General features: G+C 39.6%; 1 protein-coding gene and 1 long non-coding RNA gene across 2 annotated transcripts; one reads left to right on the top strand and one right to left on the bottom strand.

The window, feature by feature from the left end:
• Positions 1 to 1,290: 1,290 nt before the first annotated feature.
• znf622 (zinc finger protein 622) lies at positions 1,291 to 13,561 on the bottom strand. Its single transcript, XM_080033534.1, has 9 exons — positions 13,443 to 13,561; positions 12,346 to 12,495; positions 11,999 to 12,139; positions 8,283 to 8,565; positions 7,292 to 7,567; positions 5,656 to 5,818; positions 4,386 to 4,501; positions 3,185 to 3,328; positions 1,291 to 2,650 (listed from the first exon to the last, which is right to left on the bottom strand). Exons 2-9 carry the CDS (start codon positions 12,487 to 12,489, stop codon positions 2,517 to 2,519), a joined length of 1,401 nt encoding a protein of 466 aa, XP_079889660.1. The 5' UTR covers positions 12,490 to 12,495; positions 13,443 to 13,561; the 3' UTR covers positions 1,291 to 2,516.
• A 228-nt stretch (positions 13,562 to 13,789) lies between these two features.
• Positions 13,790 to 17,562, top strand: LOC307255944. The gene is made up of 6 exons (XR_013845049.1): positions 13,790 to 14,043; positions 14,161 to 14,197; positions 14,277 to 14,318; positions 15,058 to 15,157; positions 15,406 to 15,512; positions 17,426 to 17,562. It is a non-coding gene; the product is annotated as an uncharacterized lncRNA (long non-coding RNA).
• The last annotated feature ends 1,451 nt before the right edge of the window (positions 17,563 to 19,013 follow it).

The following is a 19,013-nucleotide window of genomic DNA, read 5'->3' as shown; positions in this document are numbered from 1 at the left end:
CTTCCCTAACCCTAAACCTAAAATCTACCCTCACATTAAAGCAAGTCTTCACCCTAAAATGTCATTGTTTACGTGATGGGGACTTCCATTTTGCCCCTAGAATGAAGAAAAATCCCCTCAATATCACTGTGTAGACAAGAAAAATGTCCCCACAACATGAGTAATACATGAGCACACACACATACACACTCCTACACACACACACAGTCACTCACCACACCACACAAAGTGGTAAAAGTCAAAAACACACACACACTCACATACACCATTGCGCCGCAAACACTCTCCCTCTTCACAGTAGGAAGTGGAGAGCCACAGAACAAATGGAGTGACTGGCTCATTAAAGGAGCGGTGTGTGTGTGTGTGTGTGTGTGTGTCAGCATCCTGTTCAGCTTTACATTACGTCATCCACAGTCAGCAGCAAGTCAGTCAGTCATTGATCAATCTGATGAATCTTAAACCAAACTACTGGACCTCAACATTTTATACATCTGCCTGTCGATCTATAGTTCTAACTTTATAGCTTTTCATAATATTCTTCATTTCATAACTATTGCACAAGTAAATTAGCCATAACTTAACCATTACTTAAAGGAATACTTCACCCATAACGGAACCGGCGTTCTATCATTATAAAATCGCAATTATAATATAATGAATGAGGTTTTTCTTCCCTCTGTCTTCCCTTGGCCCAGCTGTCCTGTTAATCCTAACCCTACATGTTACCATAAAACACTCTTTATGTCTTTTCTCGGGCTAGGATGAACCGATTTCTAAAATGTTTGCACTGTGGACTTCAGAGTTCAATACACCTTCATATTTCCACGGGGGAAGTAGGTCTTTAACTACAACTTCCACTCAAACTTTTATTGTATTTTACTGTATTTTTTTGAACCAGTCGTTGATAAATCTGACTAATCGGAAAATAATTTCTTTACCTTTATTTCTACAGGTAAATCCCATTGAGACCGAAGACTCTTTTTCAAGGGAGACCTGTTTTCCTTTCCCACGTTACCATTCACACACACATTCATACACCGATAGCAGCAGGCTAACTATCGACATTCACAAGAGGCAAGGTGGGTGAAGTGTCTTGCCCAAGGACACAACAACCATGACACAGGTGGCAGGGCGGGGATCGAACCTCCAACCCTTTGATCATCGGCCGACAGCTAAACTGATTGGGCTACTGATACCAATTACGATATACTAACACAATGACCACTACACCACCAGCTCTCCCCTTAAACAGTGAGACTTATTGAAGGAAGAAAGAGTGACGGCCACATGTCCAATAAATATGAAACACATTTATTAGGTTGCATGTATTAGAAGCACATTCAATGATACACATGTAAATCTGTCGTTAGTTAAAAGGAATTGTGTTAAAGGTGCTCAGAGGAACTTTCAGTTTGTGTTCATTCCAGCGCCCCCCTTTGGACAAAAGCGGTAGTGTTTTTACCACACCAGCTGTTGTTCCTGGGTGAGCGTATATACCCATGACAAAGGCATTAAGGAAAAACTATGTAAAAATAGCATTCTTTGCACTGATGGTCTCGTTTGCTGTTACATTAATTAATGATCATCAGAGGAAAAATGAGACTGTTTCAGAAATATTTAAAAGTTCCTCGTAGCATCTTTAAGGAATTGTTTGTTGTGAAATTGATTAGAGTCCAACAGAGTAGCAACCAGCTCTTTCTTATTATCCTACCGTAGGTTTAACTCTAGCCAAAAACTTTCAATATCATTTTATCTTCTTGATTTATGCAATGGAGGTGGTTGTTACTACAGGCAAGTCAATGAGAAGACAGAGGTTAAATCTGGGAGTCTGAATGCTTGGTTTCCTACGAGGAAAAAAAAGTAAAATCACTTCTTGTATGATGTACACTCACTGGCCACTTTATTATTAGGTTCACCTGTTTAATTGCCCGTATAAAACAAATAGCTAAATCAGCCAATCACATGGCAGCAACTCAATGCATTTAGACGTGGTCAAGACAACGTGCTGAATTTCAAACCGAGCATCAGAATGGGGGAAGAAAGGGGGTCTAGGTGACTTTGAACATGGCATGGTTGATGGTGCCATAAGGGCTTGGTCTGAGTATTTCTGTATACAGCCCCGGAAAAAAATAAGAGACCAGTCTGGATTTTTCTTAAATCTTCATCTCTACATTACTTATTGAAAACGCTTTTAATGACAAAAAATGTTTTGGAATTTGGTAGAAATGTTGTCAGTAGTTTGTAGAATAAAATCAAAATGTTCATTCTACTCAAACATTTGCCTATAAATAGTCAAATGAGAGACACTGAACATTTGGAGTGGTCTCTTGATTTTTTCCGGAGCTGTATACCTCCTCATCTCTGAAACCTCAAAGCAACACCAGAATTTCCTTAAAACACATCCCAAAGTGTCACTATTATTATGCGGTGATCGAAAAGTCCAATGTATTTTTTCTTGCCACTGTATTGTGATGATTGAAAAAATTGCAAAGAAGTTAAATTTGAGAAAGTTTGGTCTAGAATATGATTTGTAATCTGAAATGCTTCTGTAGGACTGAGTTGTTCTTCTGACCCATCTTCATCATCCACCTCGTCTTCATCTGCTGGACATACTGCATGTCCTTCTGCTTGTGATGGACAGAGCCGAAGCCTGGAAGAAAGAGAGAGAGAAAGAGAGAGAGATGTTATTTCAACTTGCCACAACATGGGCGGAATGATATGCTACACCAGGCCTCACTGTTTCATTTTGTACATCTGTTTGTTATGCTATTCTGTTATATTTAAAACATTTTTTGAGAGAGAGCGAGAGAGAGAGAGAGAGCAAGCGACCGAGAGACAGAGAGAGAGAGGGAGGGAGAGACAGAGAGAGACTCTTAAAAAAAAAATTTAAATCGTGGTTGTCAGTCCGATATCCGATACGTAGATTGCAGCCATATCGGCCCCATCCCTAAAATAAAGTTGTTTGAATTGAATTGAATAAGAATAATTAAAGCCAGTGTTACCTATGATTGATTGATAGATAGATAGATAGATAGATAGATAGACAGACAGACAGATAGACAGACAGACAGACAGACAGACAGACAGACAGACAGACAGACAGACAGACAGACAGACAGACAGACAGACAGACAGACAGACAGACAGACAGACAGACAGACAGACAGATTAAAGCCAGTGTTACCTCTCTCTCCGCCCCAGCCCAGAGCCTTGTACTGTCTGAGCACTCTGCCCACTGCGTTCCTGTTGTGGGTCAACGCCACGGCCCTCTGGTCCCCGAAACGCTGCTTGTAGTAAATCATCAACGAGCGGTGGCCGATCTTTGCACCTGCAGGAGAAATATAATATAGCAAGGAATGAAAAGGCATAGCTTTTTAAAAGGTGTAAACATCTGGTCAATGATCAAATTCCTTCATGATTTTTCTCTACTTATGACATCTATTGCAGCATGTCCGTCCTGGGAGAGGGATCCCTTACTCTGTCGACTCTCCCTGAGATTTCTTCAATTATTTTTTTTTAATCCCGGTAAAGGATTTAACTGGGAGTTTTTTCTCAGCCGAGCTAAGGGTGTCATATTGTATAATTTTTCGTTTTTTTTCAAACTTTATTTCTACAGGTAAATCCCATTGAGACCGAAGACTCTATTACAAGGGAGACCTGTTTTCCTTTCCCACGTTACCATTCACACACCGATAGCAGGCTAACTATCGACATTCAAACGAGGCAAGGTGGGCGAAGTGTCTTGCCCAAGGACACAACAACCATGACACAGGTGGCAGGGCGGGGATCAAACCTCCAACCCTTTGATCATCAGTCGCCCATTGTATGAAATGTAAAGCCCACTGAGACGAATGTTTATTTGTGATTTTGGGCTATACAAATAAAAATGAGTTGATTTATTTCCATTTCGTTTGGATTCAGAGACGGGTCTTTTTGACCCTAAGAAAAAAAAAATAAAATAAAAAGGCATTACACATACATTTTTTTTTAGGATAAATGTATCTTCCGTAATTTGATTAAAAAAAAGGGAAACTTTCACATATTCTAGGTTCATTACACATAAAGTGAAATGAATCAGAATATAGAAATAAAAATTATTTTCAGAAGGTCGACATTTCGGTTTTATAAGTCCTTTTTTTGATTGTTTTTTATGTAATATTCTGGGTCATATGTAATATCATAGCAAATTGTTTCAAATAGTACACACACACACACACACACACACACACACACACACACACACACACACACACACACACACACACACACACACACACACACACACACACACACACACACACACACACACACACACACACACACACACACACACACACACACACACACACACACACACACACACACACACACACACACACACACACCTGAGGGCAGAGTGAGCTCCAGCGTGTCATCGTCGTATTCCAGAGTCTTGTCACGAGGTAATTCTTCTTCTTCCATGTCAGCGTCCTCTCCCTCCTTCTTGTCCGGGTAACTGCTCCTGTTAACGCACACACAAACAAAAACATTATAAAACTGGACAACTAAAGCTTAAAAAGGCCTTTAAGATTGTGTTTTTGTTTTGTTTAAGATTATTTTTTGGCATTTTCAAGCTTTATTAGACAGTACAGAGTTGAAATAGGGAGACGGGGAGAGAGAGAGAGAGAGAGAGAGAGAGAGAGAGAGAGAAAGAGAGAGAGAGGGGGGGATGACCTGCAGTAAAGGTCCAAGGGTCTGACTTGAACCCGCGACCACTGCAACGAAGACCGGAGCTAATATGGTACGCGCTCTATCCACTACACCAGTGCTTCTCAATTATTTTCTGTCATGCCCCCCCTAGGGGACAGAAATTTTTTCGCGCCCCCCCTAAATTGAAATACTATTGAGAACCTGCCAATATTTATTTATTTATCTGTACAAAACCACTGTATGAGTTTCTGGCACGAGCATTCTGCATACAATCACCTTATTATCAAATTAGATAACAAAAATTAGCTGAGATAACTTCTGCAGCAAAAACATTCAAAGTTCAGTTTATTAGCTCAATTTGTAAAATTTAAACAAGACTGCTCAGTCTGTGTGAATCTCAGGACAGAGAAACAAGAGCAAATGATTCACTGAGGTTTGCATTTCATTCAAAACATTTTTAAACTGTAAACATAGTTAAGGTGGTGTTTTTTTTATTATTATAGGCCAATAGGCCTTCTGTCATGCGATAACCAATAATTCATTAACGTTATTATTAGTCTACTTGCTTGATTTCTTTTTAAATAACCTACAGAGACACTTGGACATTTATTTACTGCAAATCGCGGCCTTTCGCGAGGATATGACCATACACAAGCACACACAGCGCTTGCTAGCACTAAAAAAAAATAAATAAAAAAAAAAACTTTTTTTTTTTGTCAGTTGGAAATCAAGGCAGCCCGCGCCCCCCCTGACAACTCACGGCGCCCCCCCAGGGGGGCGCGCCCCACCATTTGAGAAGCACTGCACTACACCACCGGAGCGCCCAATATATATTATATATATAATATTTATGTATGAGAGATGTACTGTATGTAATTTACTGTACCTTAATTTGTGAAATGAATTAATTTAAATAAAAATAAATAAATAAATAAAGTATATAAAATACAAAAACATTTTTTTTACCTGAAGTCGTAGAAATCTGCAAACTCGAGCGCTGCGTCTCCGTCGGTGAAGAGCTTACAGTGGCTCTTGTCTGTCATGTGACTCTGCACGGCTTCTGCTGAGTAGAAGGATCGGCCCTTCTCGTTACACCACAGACACACGTTACCAGCTCCAACCTTCTCCCCTGGAAATACAAAGAAGAAAAGATTCAGTAACATGGGATAGATTTGCCTTTTTTTGGTAATTTTTTTTCCTCTTGTTTTTTTTGTAGGTTGTGATGGTGCAGGTGTTTGTTTGTTGCGTGTTGTGAAAAGAAAAGAAAAGATTGAGTCATAAAAAAAACACTTCTAGTTCATTTCACAGGAGTTTTTTTCAGCACATACTGAATATTAATAATTAAAAAATTACAGAGGTAGCAGATGTTTATGTTATTGCACATGTATTGTGTGCATGTTTTGTTTTTATTTTAAATGTATTTATTTTTTAAAGTAATAATAATACAAAAAAAATAAAAAAATCACCAGCTAGCGGATGTTCACGTTATTGTACATGTTTTGTTTGTATGTTGTAGTTTTTTTTTTTTTTTTAAAGAGGACCTATGATGCTTTTTGACTTTTATGACCTATAAACGTTGTTATGATGATTCATAGTCATGCTTAACCATACTAAATTATCAAATAATGACTTGCATGCATTTCGACGTATTCCCTGCTGACCGTCTGGGGTGTCTGTGCAGAGCACTAAACACTATTCTAGCCAGTCGAGAAGTCACGTCTTCAAAGCGGTCTACCCTTTCATAATTTGTGACGTCGCATAAAAATTTGTGACGTGACCACGCGGATGTTTCCATGTATGGTAATGCTGTCACTTCCCTGTTCGCGTCTGCCTCGCGCCCTTATAGGTCCATGCTCGCGCTTCCCGCCACTGAAAGTGTTCCGGAAGGAAGGTAACCAATCACAACGGAGTGGGGTTTGCAGGAGGGGGGTGGGGGGGGGGGGGGTAGTGGAGATGGCCGATGCACAGGCGGAGGGAGCGGAGATTGCCGAAGCACACACACTCAAGTGTTGACAGGACGTGCTGGATCGCCAAAATAAGAGAAAGAGCTTCCCGAAAATCTACATAGTTTTTTGTGATGTGATTCGTGTCAGGTTGCTCTATAGCAGTGTAAAACAAGAAATTAAGACCAGAAAAGTAGTATAATAGGTCCTCTTTAAAGGGGCAGTGTGTAATATGACATCATCAAGAAAGTTCTAGAATGCAATGCTCCCTGGGTAACCCCACCCCTTTTGAATAACAACAGAAGCTACAGTGGCCTTCAAGTACAAGAACAATTCAAAATTTTAAACAATGCACCTGATGACATTCCAACCAACATGGATGCCTCCATAAGACTTGCCTGCTCATTGTACAAAATGTAATGTTAATATTTGTAATTCTCCGCTCAGGAGGATAATTCAGATTATTGGCAGAGGTGATTTTACACCAATGAGGACATATTTATGAATGAGGATATTGATTTTAGCTAATACATTACTTAAAATGTTACACAGTGTCCCTTTAAAGGTGAAATTTCTATAAAAAAAAAAATTATTTATTATCAAAAGAAAATTGTGTCAATAAAGACTAGTGTAGAAAAAAATTCAAATAAACCCCTCACCTAGGTATCGTACGAGGCCCTTGAGGTCGACTATGAACTCGACGTCGGGCACGAAGAATCCGTGGACCTTGGTCATGTGTGAGAGGTTCTTGTTGAGGGACTTGGAGTGGTGGCTACAGAACAGACAGTCTGTGACGGGGATGGAGCCGGGCAGAGCGGACGGCTGCGGGTCGGACACTGAGCCATCTTCATCCATCGTCTCCTCTTCCTCCTCCTCTTCCTCTTCCATTACATCATCATCTTCATCATCATCATCACCCACGTCCTCCCAGCCGTCTAGAAAGGGTTAATGTGATTTTATAAAAACAATTACTATTGCCATTGAGTCTGTTTGATACGGCCACACATGCACACACATGCGCACACACACACACACAGACAGACAGACACATTAAAAAAATAAAAAATAAAGTTTAGAAAATGTAAACAGAAAAAGCTGAGGCTGTGTTCCAGTCCCCGTACTTTCTACTATGTAGTATGGTAGAAAAAAGATTTAGGATGTCCCGATTATTGTGGTCGATTTGGTATGGTTAGAAATACAGCCGGATGTCTACTAAATCCGGACGATATTTTTAGTGTTGAGATGAGCATCCTATTTGGGCGATTCTGACCCACAATCCAGTGCTCACCAGAAGTGAGTCTACATATGAAATCAACTGGGGATGCGACGGATATAAAAGCAAGAGGCAAGATCAAGGCGCAATGTTATGATGAAATAAATTAGTAAAAGTATGTCCGAAGTGTAGCATACTGCATCCTAACTTGCTTCTTTTTATGGTCAGATGTAGAATATATATATAAAAAAAAAAAAAAGGAGTATGAGATTTGGAACGCAGGGAACAAGGGAAAAAAGCCGTAACAATAGCCAGACAGCACGCCCCTTCATTTACATTAATGAGACACTCTAATAACTAATGACAAATGAGCGTTAAAAAAAAACAAAAAAAAACGGATTTCATAGGGCCCAATTCTCTCTCTCTCTGGTCCTTACCTTCGCCGGCTGTGGCTCCCTCCTCTTCATTCCCTCTCCTCTTGGCCTGCTCCTCCAACCACATCATGCGGGGAGGTTTATCAAGCTTCTCAGGCCTCTGCCTTTTCTCTGGCTGGGCGGTCTGGCTCTTAGAGGGTCTCTGCTGCTCCTTCAATGCCTGCTGAAGGGCCTCGTTCCGGGCATCGTGATCCACCTTCTCCTCCCCACCCAGACCCTTCTCCAGGTTCTTCTCATTCATCTTCTCCACTTTCTTCTGGGCAGCGAGCACCGCCTGTTTCTCTGCCTGTGGAAAATATAAATATATTTACTCAAATAAACGCTTATAAAATGCTTAATATTTACATCAGCATCATTAGTCGCACACATTTCTTATAAATTATGAAAGAGCCCAGGGAGCCTTTAGCTCAGTTGGTAGGGCGTCCCCCCACCCCCATGGGCCTCGGCCAGCAGCGGACCCGGGTTCGATTCCAGCCCGCGGCCGTTCTCTGCATGTCACTCCCCTCTCTGCCCCATTTCAACTCTGTCTCTACACTATCAATAAAGCATAAAAATACCAAAAAAAAATATCTAAAAAAAAAAAAAAGAGCCCAGGTAAACTTTCTGAGTGAGGAGGAGAGTTGAAGCCATCCCACCACCACCACCAAGTATGTTCATGCACACTAAGCCAGACTTTGAAATGACTACATTTAAATTCCATACTTTTCTTTACTTCAGAGGAACCCTGGGATTCCTTCATTTAAAAAACACAACACAGCAGTGTCCATTGGTCATATACCTGTATGTGTTTGTGTGACTGCAGGTGGTTCTAAAAGCCCTACTAACGTCCTCCCTCCTACATACTCAACATGTATATACTACATACTGTCTACTTAACCTACTAACATCCTCCCTCCTACATACTCAACATGTACAGTATGTCACAAAAGTGAGTACACCCCTCACATTTCTGCACATATTTTATTATATCTTTTCATGGGACAACACTGAAGAAATGACACTTTGATATAATGTAAAGTAGTCAGTTTACAGCTTGTATAAGAGTGTAAATGTACTGTCCCATCAAAATAACTCGACACACAGACATTAATGTCTAAACTGAAGGCAACAAAAGTGAGTACACCCCTAAGTGAAAATGTCCAAATTGGGCCCAATTTGGACATTTTCACCTCTCCAGTGTCATGTGACTCGTTAGTGTTACAAGGTCTCAGGTGGGAGTGGGGAGCAGGTGTGTTAAATTTGGCGTTATTGCTCTCACTCTCTCATACTGGTCACTGGAAGTTCAACATGGCACCTCATGGCAAAGAACTCTCTGAGGATCTGAAAAAAAGAATTGTTGCTCTAAATAAAGATGGCCTAGGCTATAAGAAGATTGCCAACACTCTGAAACTGAGCTGCAGCACGGTGGCCAAAACCATACAGCGCTTTAAAAGGACAGGTTCCACTCAGAACATCCCTCGCCACGGTCGACCAAAGAAGTTGAGTGCACGTGATCAGCGTCATATCCAGAGGATGGCTTTGGAAAATAGACGCAAGAGTGCTGCCAGCATTGCTGCAGGGCTTGAAGGGGTGGGGGGTCAACCTGTCAGTGCTCAGACCATACGCCGCACTCTGCATCAAATTGGTCTGCATGGCTGTCATCCCAGAAAGAAGCCTCTTCTAAAGATGATGCACAAGAAAACCCGCAAACAGTTTGCAGAAGACAAGCAGACTAAGGACATGTATTACTGGAACCATGTCCTGTGGTCTGATGAGACCAAGATAAACTTATTTGGTTCAGATGGTGTTAAGCGTGTGTGGCGGCGACCAGGTGAGGAGTACAAAGACAAGTGTGTCTTGCCTACAGTCAAGCATGGTGGTGGGAGTGTCATGGTCTGGGGCTGCATGAGTGCTGCCGGCACTGGGGAGCTACACTTCATTGAGGGAACCATGAATGCCAACATGTATTGTGACATACTGAAGCAGAGCATGATCCCTTCCCTTCGTAAACTGGGTCGCAGGGCAGTATTCCAACATGATAACGACCCCAAGCACACCTCAAAGATGACCACTGCCTTGCTAAAGAAGCTGAGGGTAAAGGTTATGGACTGGCCAAGCATGTCTCCAGACCTAAACCCCATTGAGCATCTTTGGGGCATCCTCAAACGGAAGGTGGAGGAGCGCAAGGTCTCTAATATCCAACAGCTCCGTGATGTCGTCATAAATGAGTGGAAGAGGGTTCCAGTGGCAACCTGTGAAGTTCTGGTGAACTCCATGCCCAAGAGGGTTAAGGCAGTGCTGGAAAATAATGGTGGCCACACAAAATATTGACACTTTGGGCCCAATTTGGACATTTTCACTCAGGGGTGTACTCACTTTTGTTGCCTTAAGTTTAGACATTAATGGCTGTGTGTCGAGTTATTTTGAGGGGACAGTAAATTTACACTGTTATACAAGCTGTAAATAGACTTATTTACATTGTATCAAAGTGTCATTTCTTAAGTTTTGTCCAATGAAAAGATATAATAAAATATGTGCAGAAATGTGAGGGGTGTACTCACTTTTGTGACATACTGTATATACTACATACTGTCTACTTAACCTACTAACATCCTCCCTCCTACATACTCAACATGTATATACTACATACTGTCTACTTAACCTACTAACATCCTCCCTCCTACATACTCAACATGTATATACTACATACTGTCTACTTAAAAGGTGAAGTAAGCGGTTTATTTATGTTAATATAAGTGTTAAATTGCTCTTTATTCATACAGTGATCACTTACATAATGTGCGCGTTTCATAAAGCCGATCTCTCAGTCAGCTGCTTTGCATGTAATCGGCAAATAAACTTATTGGAGTATCCCGAAATTTTTATCCAATCAGAAGAGAGAACGCTACAAACCGACACTCGTCTCACTCATATATAGTATATACACTCCATGGTCTCACTGCCGGTGCACGCCAGAGCAACAGATGGGTGAATGTTTATGCGCCTACAATGGCGGAGCAGGTAAAAATCCTTCCCAATGTCTGTTTTGATGGTTTTTAATCATGTTTTATCACACTTATGGATCTGACATGATGCTAGATAACTTGCTGCTTGAAGACCGCAGTGCATTAATGTGGTGACTAGAGCTGCAACGATTAATCGATTATTAAAATAATCGCCAACTATTTTGATAATCGATTAATCGTTTTCTCTGATTTCAGCTTCTCAAATGTAAATATTTTCTGGTTTCTTTAACCCTATTATGACAGTAAACTGAAATATCTGTGTGTTTTGGATATAACAATACATTTGAGGACGTCAACATGGGCTTTGGAAAATGTATCAACATGTGCTGTTCTTAGTATTTCTATTTGAGTTTATACTGTTTTACCCTTTTATGACTGATGTTTCAGCAATCCACCTTCAAGATATGTTTCATCTGTGTCTTTGTTGTTGTATTGTCTGTATGTCTCTTTGGATTATTGAAAAAAAAAATATATATATAATTAAAAAATTAACATAAAATATGCCCCATTTAGACTATGATTCTCCACAATCTGTCTAATAAAAGAAAAACTGCAACAAAAAAAATCTTTCTAAAAAAACAAAAAACATTGCTCCTACCTGTAAAACTACTAAAAAATAATCAATAATAAAAGGTGATGTGTGGAATATTATTTACAATATGTGCAATATGCAGTAGATGGAAGAAAATGTAAAGTGTCCATTGGTCTTCGTACCTGTATGTGTTTGTGTGACTGCAGGTGGTTCTGGTAGGCGTTGGTAGTGGAGAACTTCTTGTTGCAGATGGCGCATCCCTCAGTGGAGGCCGCCTCTGTCAGCTGCTGCTCGGCTGCTACGCGCTGAGCCAACACACGGTCCTGGAAGAGAAAGGGTTGGGAGGGATTAAAGACCTAAAGACCTACTTCACCGGTGGAAACATGAAGCTGTATTGAACTCTGAGATCCTATGTAGTATAACTGTGCAAAAATGTTGGAAATCGGTTCATCTTAGCCTGAGAAAAGGCAGAAAGAGTGTTTTATGGTCTCACTGTCTAACCCTTTCACACACACACACTCTTCCTTACCTGGAAGTTTTCAGCGGTGACTGGCGGCATGTCTGCGACCTTTCTCTTCAGGTTGTAGCGATGCCAGTCGGTTTTATAATGCGCTCGCTGTATCTCGCCGTCCGCAAAGGAAACGCGGCAGCTGATGCAGGTGTAGGAGGACATCTCGACCTGCGGGGAAGTTTAGTTTAGTTTAGTGTATTTCCATCACATAGATTCACAACATGACATCGCAAAACAAAATGTAATCTTAATATATACATTGACAACACTGTCAATTGTGGCAGAAGCAAAGAAGGTGTGTGTGCGTGTGTGTGTGTGCTTCACGTGTGCTACTGATACAAAAGATCGAAAGTAAGTGCAATACAATAAATACATCCTAAGTGTTTTGGTCAAAATAAAGTGAAATAAACAGTCCGTCATACAAAGAATAGATCGCCTGCATGTGTATGTGTGTGCCTCCCTGTCTCTGTATGTTTGTGTGTCTCACTGTGTGTGTGTGTGTGTGTGTGTGTGCGTGCGTGCGTGCGTGTCATCATATTGCACATTTCATTTACTTTCGTATATTGTGTTTGTAATTTAGTTTTTTTGTTTCTCACCCTCAATGAAATATCGAGTATAAATAAAGGTTAAATAAAAAAATAAAACGTAACCTTTATTTATACTGTAGAGATCAATTGAGAGAAGACTATAATGTTGAGTCAAACAAATGCAAAGGAAAAACAACACCACATACACAATTCAAATACAACAAATACACAACTGATAAAGAGAAAAAAAACTATTGAACATTTTAGACAGTGATGATGTATAAGTATGTCAGTGCCAATGCTATCTCCTGCGTAACATTTATCATGTGCGTAGTGTTCAACAATTTAACGGAATTTGTAGCCTACTTAAATGGGGGAAAACATAACGTCTGATGTTTTAAACGCCGCGACCGTTTCAAATTTGTGTTGGATCGAACTAGTTCATATGTTGTTGATGCTACGCTCAGATAGCATGCTGCAGCTAATCGAAACACACGCAATTAAAGGGGTAAACACGTGAGAATAAACAGTTAAATAACACTCATGACAGCGACAGGGCGAGGTAACAATACGCGAGGGTTTACTTACTTGTCCAGTGAGTTGAATCCTCCGATAGAAATATACCTTTAAAGTCTTTATTAGTATTTTTTTTGTTTTGCTAAATGTGCTACTCTGAAATACACCAACACACGTAACACACGAGGGTGACTTCCTGAATCCTGCAGTCTTCTTCTTCGTGGGAGTTATTGGAGGTTGGTGAACAGCGTTTTTAGGCGCATTACCGACATCTACTGCTTCCTGTTGGTGTTTACAGGAAAATGTGCGCCTACAAATCATAGATACCCAGATAGCAGCTGACTCTGGACCGGATCCGCTTTCGAACCGGCAGATCCGTATAACAGTCGCAGCTGTTTTACAACTCCGTTCCGGATGTGGAACGCATACAGTATTCATACTCTCAGCAGTTGGCGTTCCAGGGTCAGTTAGCGGAATTAAACCGACTCTGGACCGGAGCCGCCTTCAAACCGGTAGACAGTTGGCGTTTCACTGTCAGTTAGCGGAATCAAACCGGCTCCGGGCCGGAACAGCAAATTCGTTCGTTATTTTTTCAACCGACCGTTTGGTTTAGTCCGGACCTGAGACGAGGCACAAACGGCAGCAGACGTCAGCGCACGTTGATCATCTATCGGTAAGTTGTTGTTGTTGTCAAACAGATTGTTGTTTTACTGTTATAGATATTGTACATACTTTCAGAAACTTTTGCCGTTTTAAATTGATCTTACCAGCTTGTTTGTTTGTTTTCTAGCCGCGCTAGCTAGAAAGCTAAATTAAGCTACTCACAGGTAAATAAGCTACCATCAATGCTAACGGTTAACAAGATTGTGAATAGCTTCATTTGACAGCTTAACCTCTCTATTTCAGGTTAATATATCCCCAGGAAAGTATCATGGATGGATAAAAAGGGTAAGTCATTTATTTCTGCTAAGGTCTGCCTTTACGGTACATTTAAAATGGGGTATTTTTAGGTCAAACCATAACGTTCATTTTAGTCAACTGTCATTAACGGTCTGTTCACTGTGTACAATTTTAAAAATGTGTAATTGAGACTAAAATGTAGTGTCCTGGGTAATGTACTGCAATAATCCTTTTGCATTTCTCACTTCACAACAATGATAGTAAACCACAATTTATAACATAAGTTTTTCTCCTTTTGTAGTGCTACTGTTAAGATGTTGTCACTGATAGTTGCATTAAAATACTTGTTGGCAGGTGTCACTGAGTGTTAGTTACCATAATGTTGCTTTAAGTTTGTTGGGTAGCTATCATTAGGAGCCTTTAACACCAGGCAGTGAGATGTGGTGATGGACTGCCGATAATCTGCAATGCAGTTGTTTTTTTTCCCGCATTTCAACTATTCACACCGGCACATATCACTGCCATTACACCTTGACACTGCCATTATACGTATATAAGTAGTCTAATAAGTCTAGAGGTCACAATATGGTTAACTTTTACAGCTACATCCACTGCTATACCTACATCTCACTTGAAGGCACTTTTGGGTGTTGTGGTTGATCCCAGTGAAACATTTTTCACATATTTAAATTTAAGTTTCAGGCCTGACATTGTAAGCCAACAAAATAATTGCACAATTGTATTCAAGTGTTGTCTTTTTATCTGATAAACCTTTCTGTCTTGTCAGATTTCTGCTAATGGTGCTAGGAGGACAGAACACCAAAAGAATCACCTGGAATATACTGTCAAGGATTTTGCAGATGCAGTTGCAAGAAGTCTGTTGATCAGTAAGTATTGTAGAACACAAGTGGGGCATGGCTAGTAGTAAAGAACAAAACCGTTTTGTTATTTTAAATTTCACGCTATAATCAATATTTCTTTATTATCATATTCACAACAATTACATACACAGCCGTTGGCAATAACATTTTCAAATAAAGTGTTTACAAAAATTACTTGATGTCTATTCTGTAAGTAATTGTAGGAGACAGAGAATTTCTCTTGGTGACATTCTCTCTCTCATTCTCTCCAACAGAAAGGAAGAACCGCGCTGCTAGGAGAGATTCAGACAGGAAATAGAGACGGTTTAACCTGGTTGTGATCGGCGAAGAACGTACTGAGGCCAAAGAGACATCTACCGAGGTAAGTTTCGGTTAAAGCAGTGTGCTAGTATTTTGGAGCAACATTTGTTTTGTGTTTTGAACTTTACATTTTGTTTTAGGCATCACAGCATTCCTCTGAACAATATTGGCTGACCTCATAAATACAATGTATATTGAAGTCTAACAATAATTCTTCCCAGTTTGCTTTGTTATCAAGGGACAATTTGTATACTTAATTCTACACATCAACAGTCAATACAAATATCTGCATGACTTTTGGGTCCCAAAGGACTTTGTCTCTTACCCATATGTAATATTCTATTGCAATTTGACATGGTTACAGTATTAGGTTTCCATTTATTTAAAAATCATATATTTGATCAGTTGTTACTGATTAATGAAAATGATCAACAGTCCCAGTCAAAATAAAAAGAAATGTGGATTGTACTGCATGTTTGGCATTTCATTCTGACACAGCAGCTGTCAATTTCTATTACAGAAGCAGCACTAAAAACATGCCCACCTGGCTGTGCTGATAACATATTATTTATTATTATATATTACATATTATTATAGGGGGCGCTAAATTTACACTCAACATTGCAAAGGTAAACGTATGATTTGAGGTTAATAAGTATAAGTAGAATACACTTTGACTACTGTCCAATTTTGCAGAAAGCTAAATTGTTGGAGGGTCAAAGCACATGAAATTAGAAAACTATGGCCCTGGAAAAGCTACATGTGTTTAAATTGTGTAACTAGATTTTCCCATCCTGTTACCAAATCTGTTGTTTATTCACTGTAAATATCAGTATAATTGTTCTGAAGTGTACCTTACCCATTGTGCATTAACCACAAATACAGTGGCATGTCAAATCACAAGCCCTATTTGCTTTTTTATTGTAAACTACTGATAGCACATTAAAGTGGGATACCACAACCTCATCGAAGGTGGGCTGTCTCACATATGGGAGGGACTTTCTTTAGTGCTGCTTCAGTCTGTATGGCTGTTGACAGATTGTTGAGGATTGTTGTGGCTATAACCCATGATATTAACGGTTGTAAGGCTTCACTACAAACATTGATCATTCACAAATCTTTGTATACTCTAATCATGGTCACATGTCACATACTGGACGCGGAAGCGCTTCGAAATGCTCTGAAAATCATTTGGTTGTGCACTTTGGGATATCATTTCTGAGCGCCAAGTCAGCTCCCAAAGCGCTGGTCTTACCGTGCTTTATTAAGAACCTCATGAATTTACATTGTGTGTTTGTATTTGTAACTGCTGTGCGTAAATGTACACACCTGCTCTCCTTGTGTTCCTCCTATACACTTAATTCTTATTATTACTATTATTATTATTATCATTATTATTACTATTGTTATTGTTGTTGTTTTTTATTTTTATTATTTAAGTCTTACACTTCTTATTGCCCTGTTAGAGGAGCCCAAGACTTAAGAATTCCATTGCCAGCGACTACTCTGTAATTGTTGTGCATATGACAATAAAACCATCTTGAATCTTGAATCTTGATGCATCATTTTGATATGTTTTAATCAGTTATCTTATTTTTACAGTTTTACAGTGTTTGTTGGGAGAGGGGATAGCCCCTGCTCTTCCCCTGCTTTAATAACACATTATAATCCCAATAACGTGTTTGTTTATCCAGTTTAATTGGTTTACTGTCCAATTTGCCACGAAAAAAATAGAGCAGACGCCGAAACCATCAATGTTGTGTACGCAAGGTGCGCGCCCAGTGTGGCCAACCAATGATATTCAGAGCTATTTGCGCGCTTGTGTTGCGTTATGAGGCACTTCCACGTCCAGTGTGTTTCCAGCATAAGAGGTTATTATGACTACATCTGTAGAAATACTTTTGATTAGGTTTCAGACTGGGATGTTGATGCCATTATCAGTTTAGTAATTAATGTTTATTTTATCCTTTGCAGGAATGACGCATCAATGAGTTCAGCAGGACGTCATTAATTGACATTCACTTGACATGACCTGTCAAGTGATGTGTATTGCCCGGTATTGCCTTGTCTTAAATATTTGGTTTTGGACTGTTAATTGAACTGTTGTATGGATACAATAAAAGCAGTTTGAAGAATGTGTCATGTCACTTTTCACTATATTCTGATCATGTTTAACATTAATGAGAACAATAAATAAATTACCAGGACTAACAGTGAATACATGTTTTTGTTAAAATAAAATGTAATATGAGTTTCAAAAATAGTTGTATCTAGAGTTGTATCCATTTTTTAAAATCCAATGTATGTGTATGAAAAACAATGCAGTCTTTGGAGTAGGCTACTATAGTAGGCTACTATAGAGAGCATTATACACAGATAAAATAATAAGAACTAGGAACATTGTTTATTTGATTTTTTTTAAAGTAATTTCATGACAGAAAAAGGGCATTACATGTTATCCTTTGTAATATAATGTGAATGTGTGAAGTGTACAAAAACATAATTAGAGAAATGTATAGCCAAAGAAGAATTTAATTTTAATGTAACTATGTACCAAAATCCCTATTTTTGTATACATTTTGGGTATGACTTATGACAATGCCTGCTGGTGGTGTGGATCAAACCGATTATTAATTAAAATTTAGCCCATAATAATCTACAAAAGGCTGAGTGCCGGTTTGGATCCATTTTACAGATCCGGTCCAGAGTCAAATAAACTCTGGGCCAGTTCCATTACGGACGTGCTCCAGGTCTGGCCCACCTTCGGACTGAATGACTACAAAATCACCACATCCGTTCCGGAGCTGGCCCAGTACCGGCCCAGTTGTGGAAAACGGATCCGCGACGGTATTGGCCCGTTGTGCGTAAGGACACCGGGCCGGGTCCGTTTTGCGGATCCGGCCCGGAACTTCTGCTACCTCCGGGCCGGATTTGGGCCAGATGATTTTTGCTATCTGGGTAGTATATAAAATTCAAATGTAAAAAAAAGAATACTAGTTTTTTAAAGAACAACATTTAAAACATTTGTACAAGTAGGCTATACATATCAGAATTAAGTTGTTTTCTTTATATTTAATTTTTATAAATATTAATTAAAAGCCATGTAACCCAGGGGGATTTTTTAATTTTTTTTTTAATTTTTTTTTTTATTGTTTCATACGTTTTTCACAAAACCACTAGACATAACAATCTTTCTAACTGGGCCAATGTTATTTGGAGACTTATTTGCGCCATATTTTCAAGTTTGGTAAACTTAACAGAAATAGGGTTCAAAATTAGTGGGTGATGTTCATAAAATTAGCATTACATAAAAAGTTTCTCATTAGTCCTACGTCATACGATTTTAAACCAATCACGGCAGATCTCCATCGTAACGTTCTATAAAAAAAAATTATCAAAGAGCTTTCTGGACACGGCCCGCGAAAACGGCCTCTTTAGTTCCTGGGAGCCAAAGGGTGTCTGGTCTGCGCGTAGCTTTTTGCAGTTAACTAGCTAACAATCTTTAAAGCTATTATTTGAATATCCAGCCGGTCTACATCTCTCTTTCATCTATCTAGTCATT

This window comes from Ammodytes marinus (genome assembly GCF_949987685.1).
Source record: "Ammodytes marinus genome assembly, chromosome: 9".
NCBI lineage: Eukaryota > Metazoa > Chordata > Actinopteri > Uranoscopiformes > Ammodytidae > Ammodytes > Ammodytes marinus.
The sequence above is the reverse complement of the archived record's forward strand: the minus strand, read 5'-3'. Positions and strand labels throughout refer to the sequence as shown.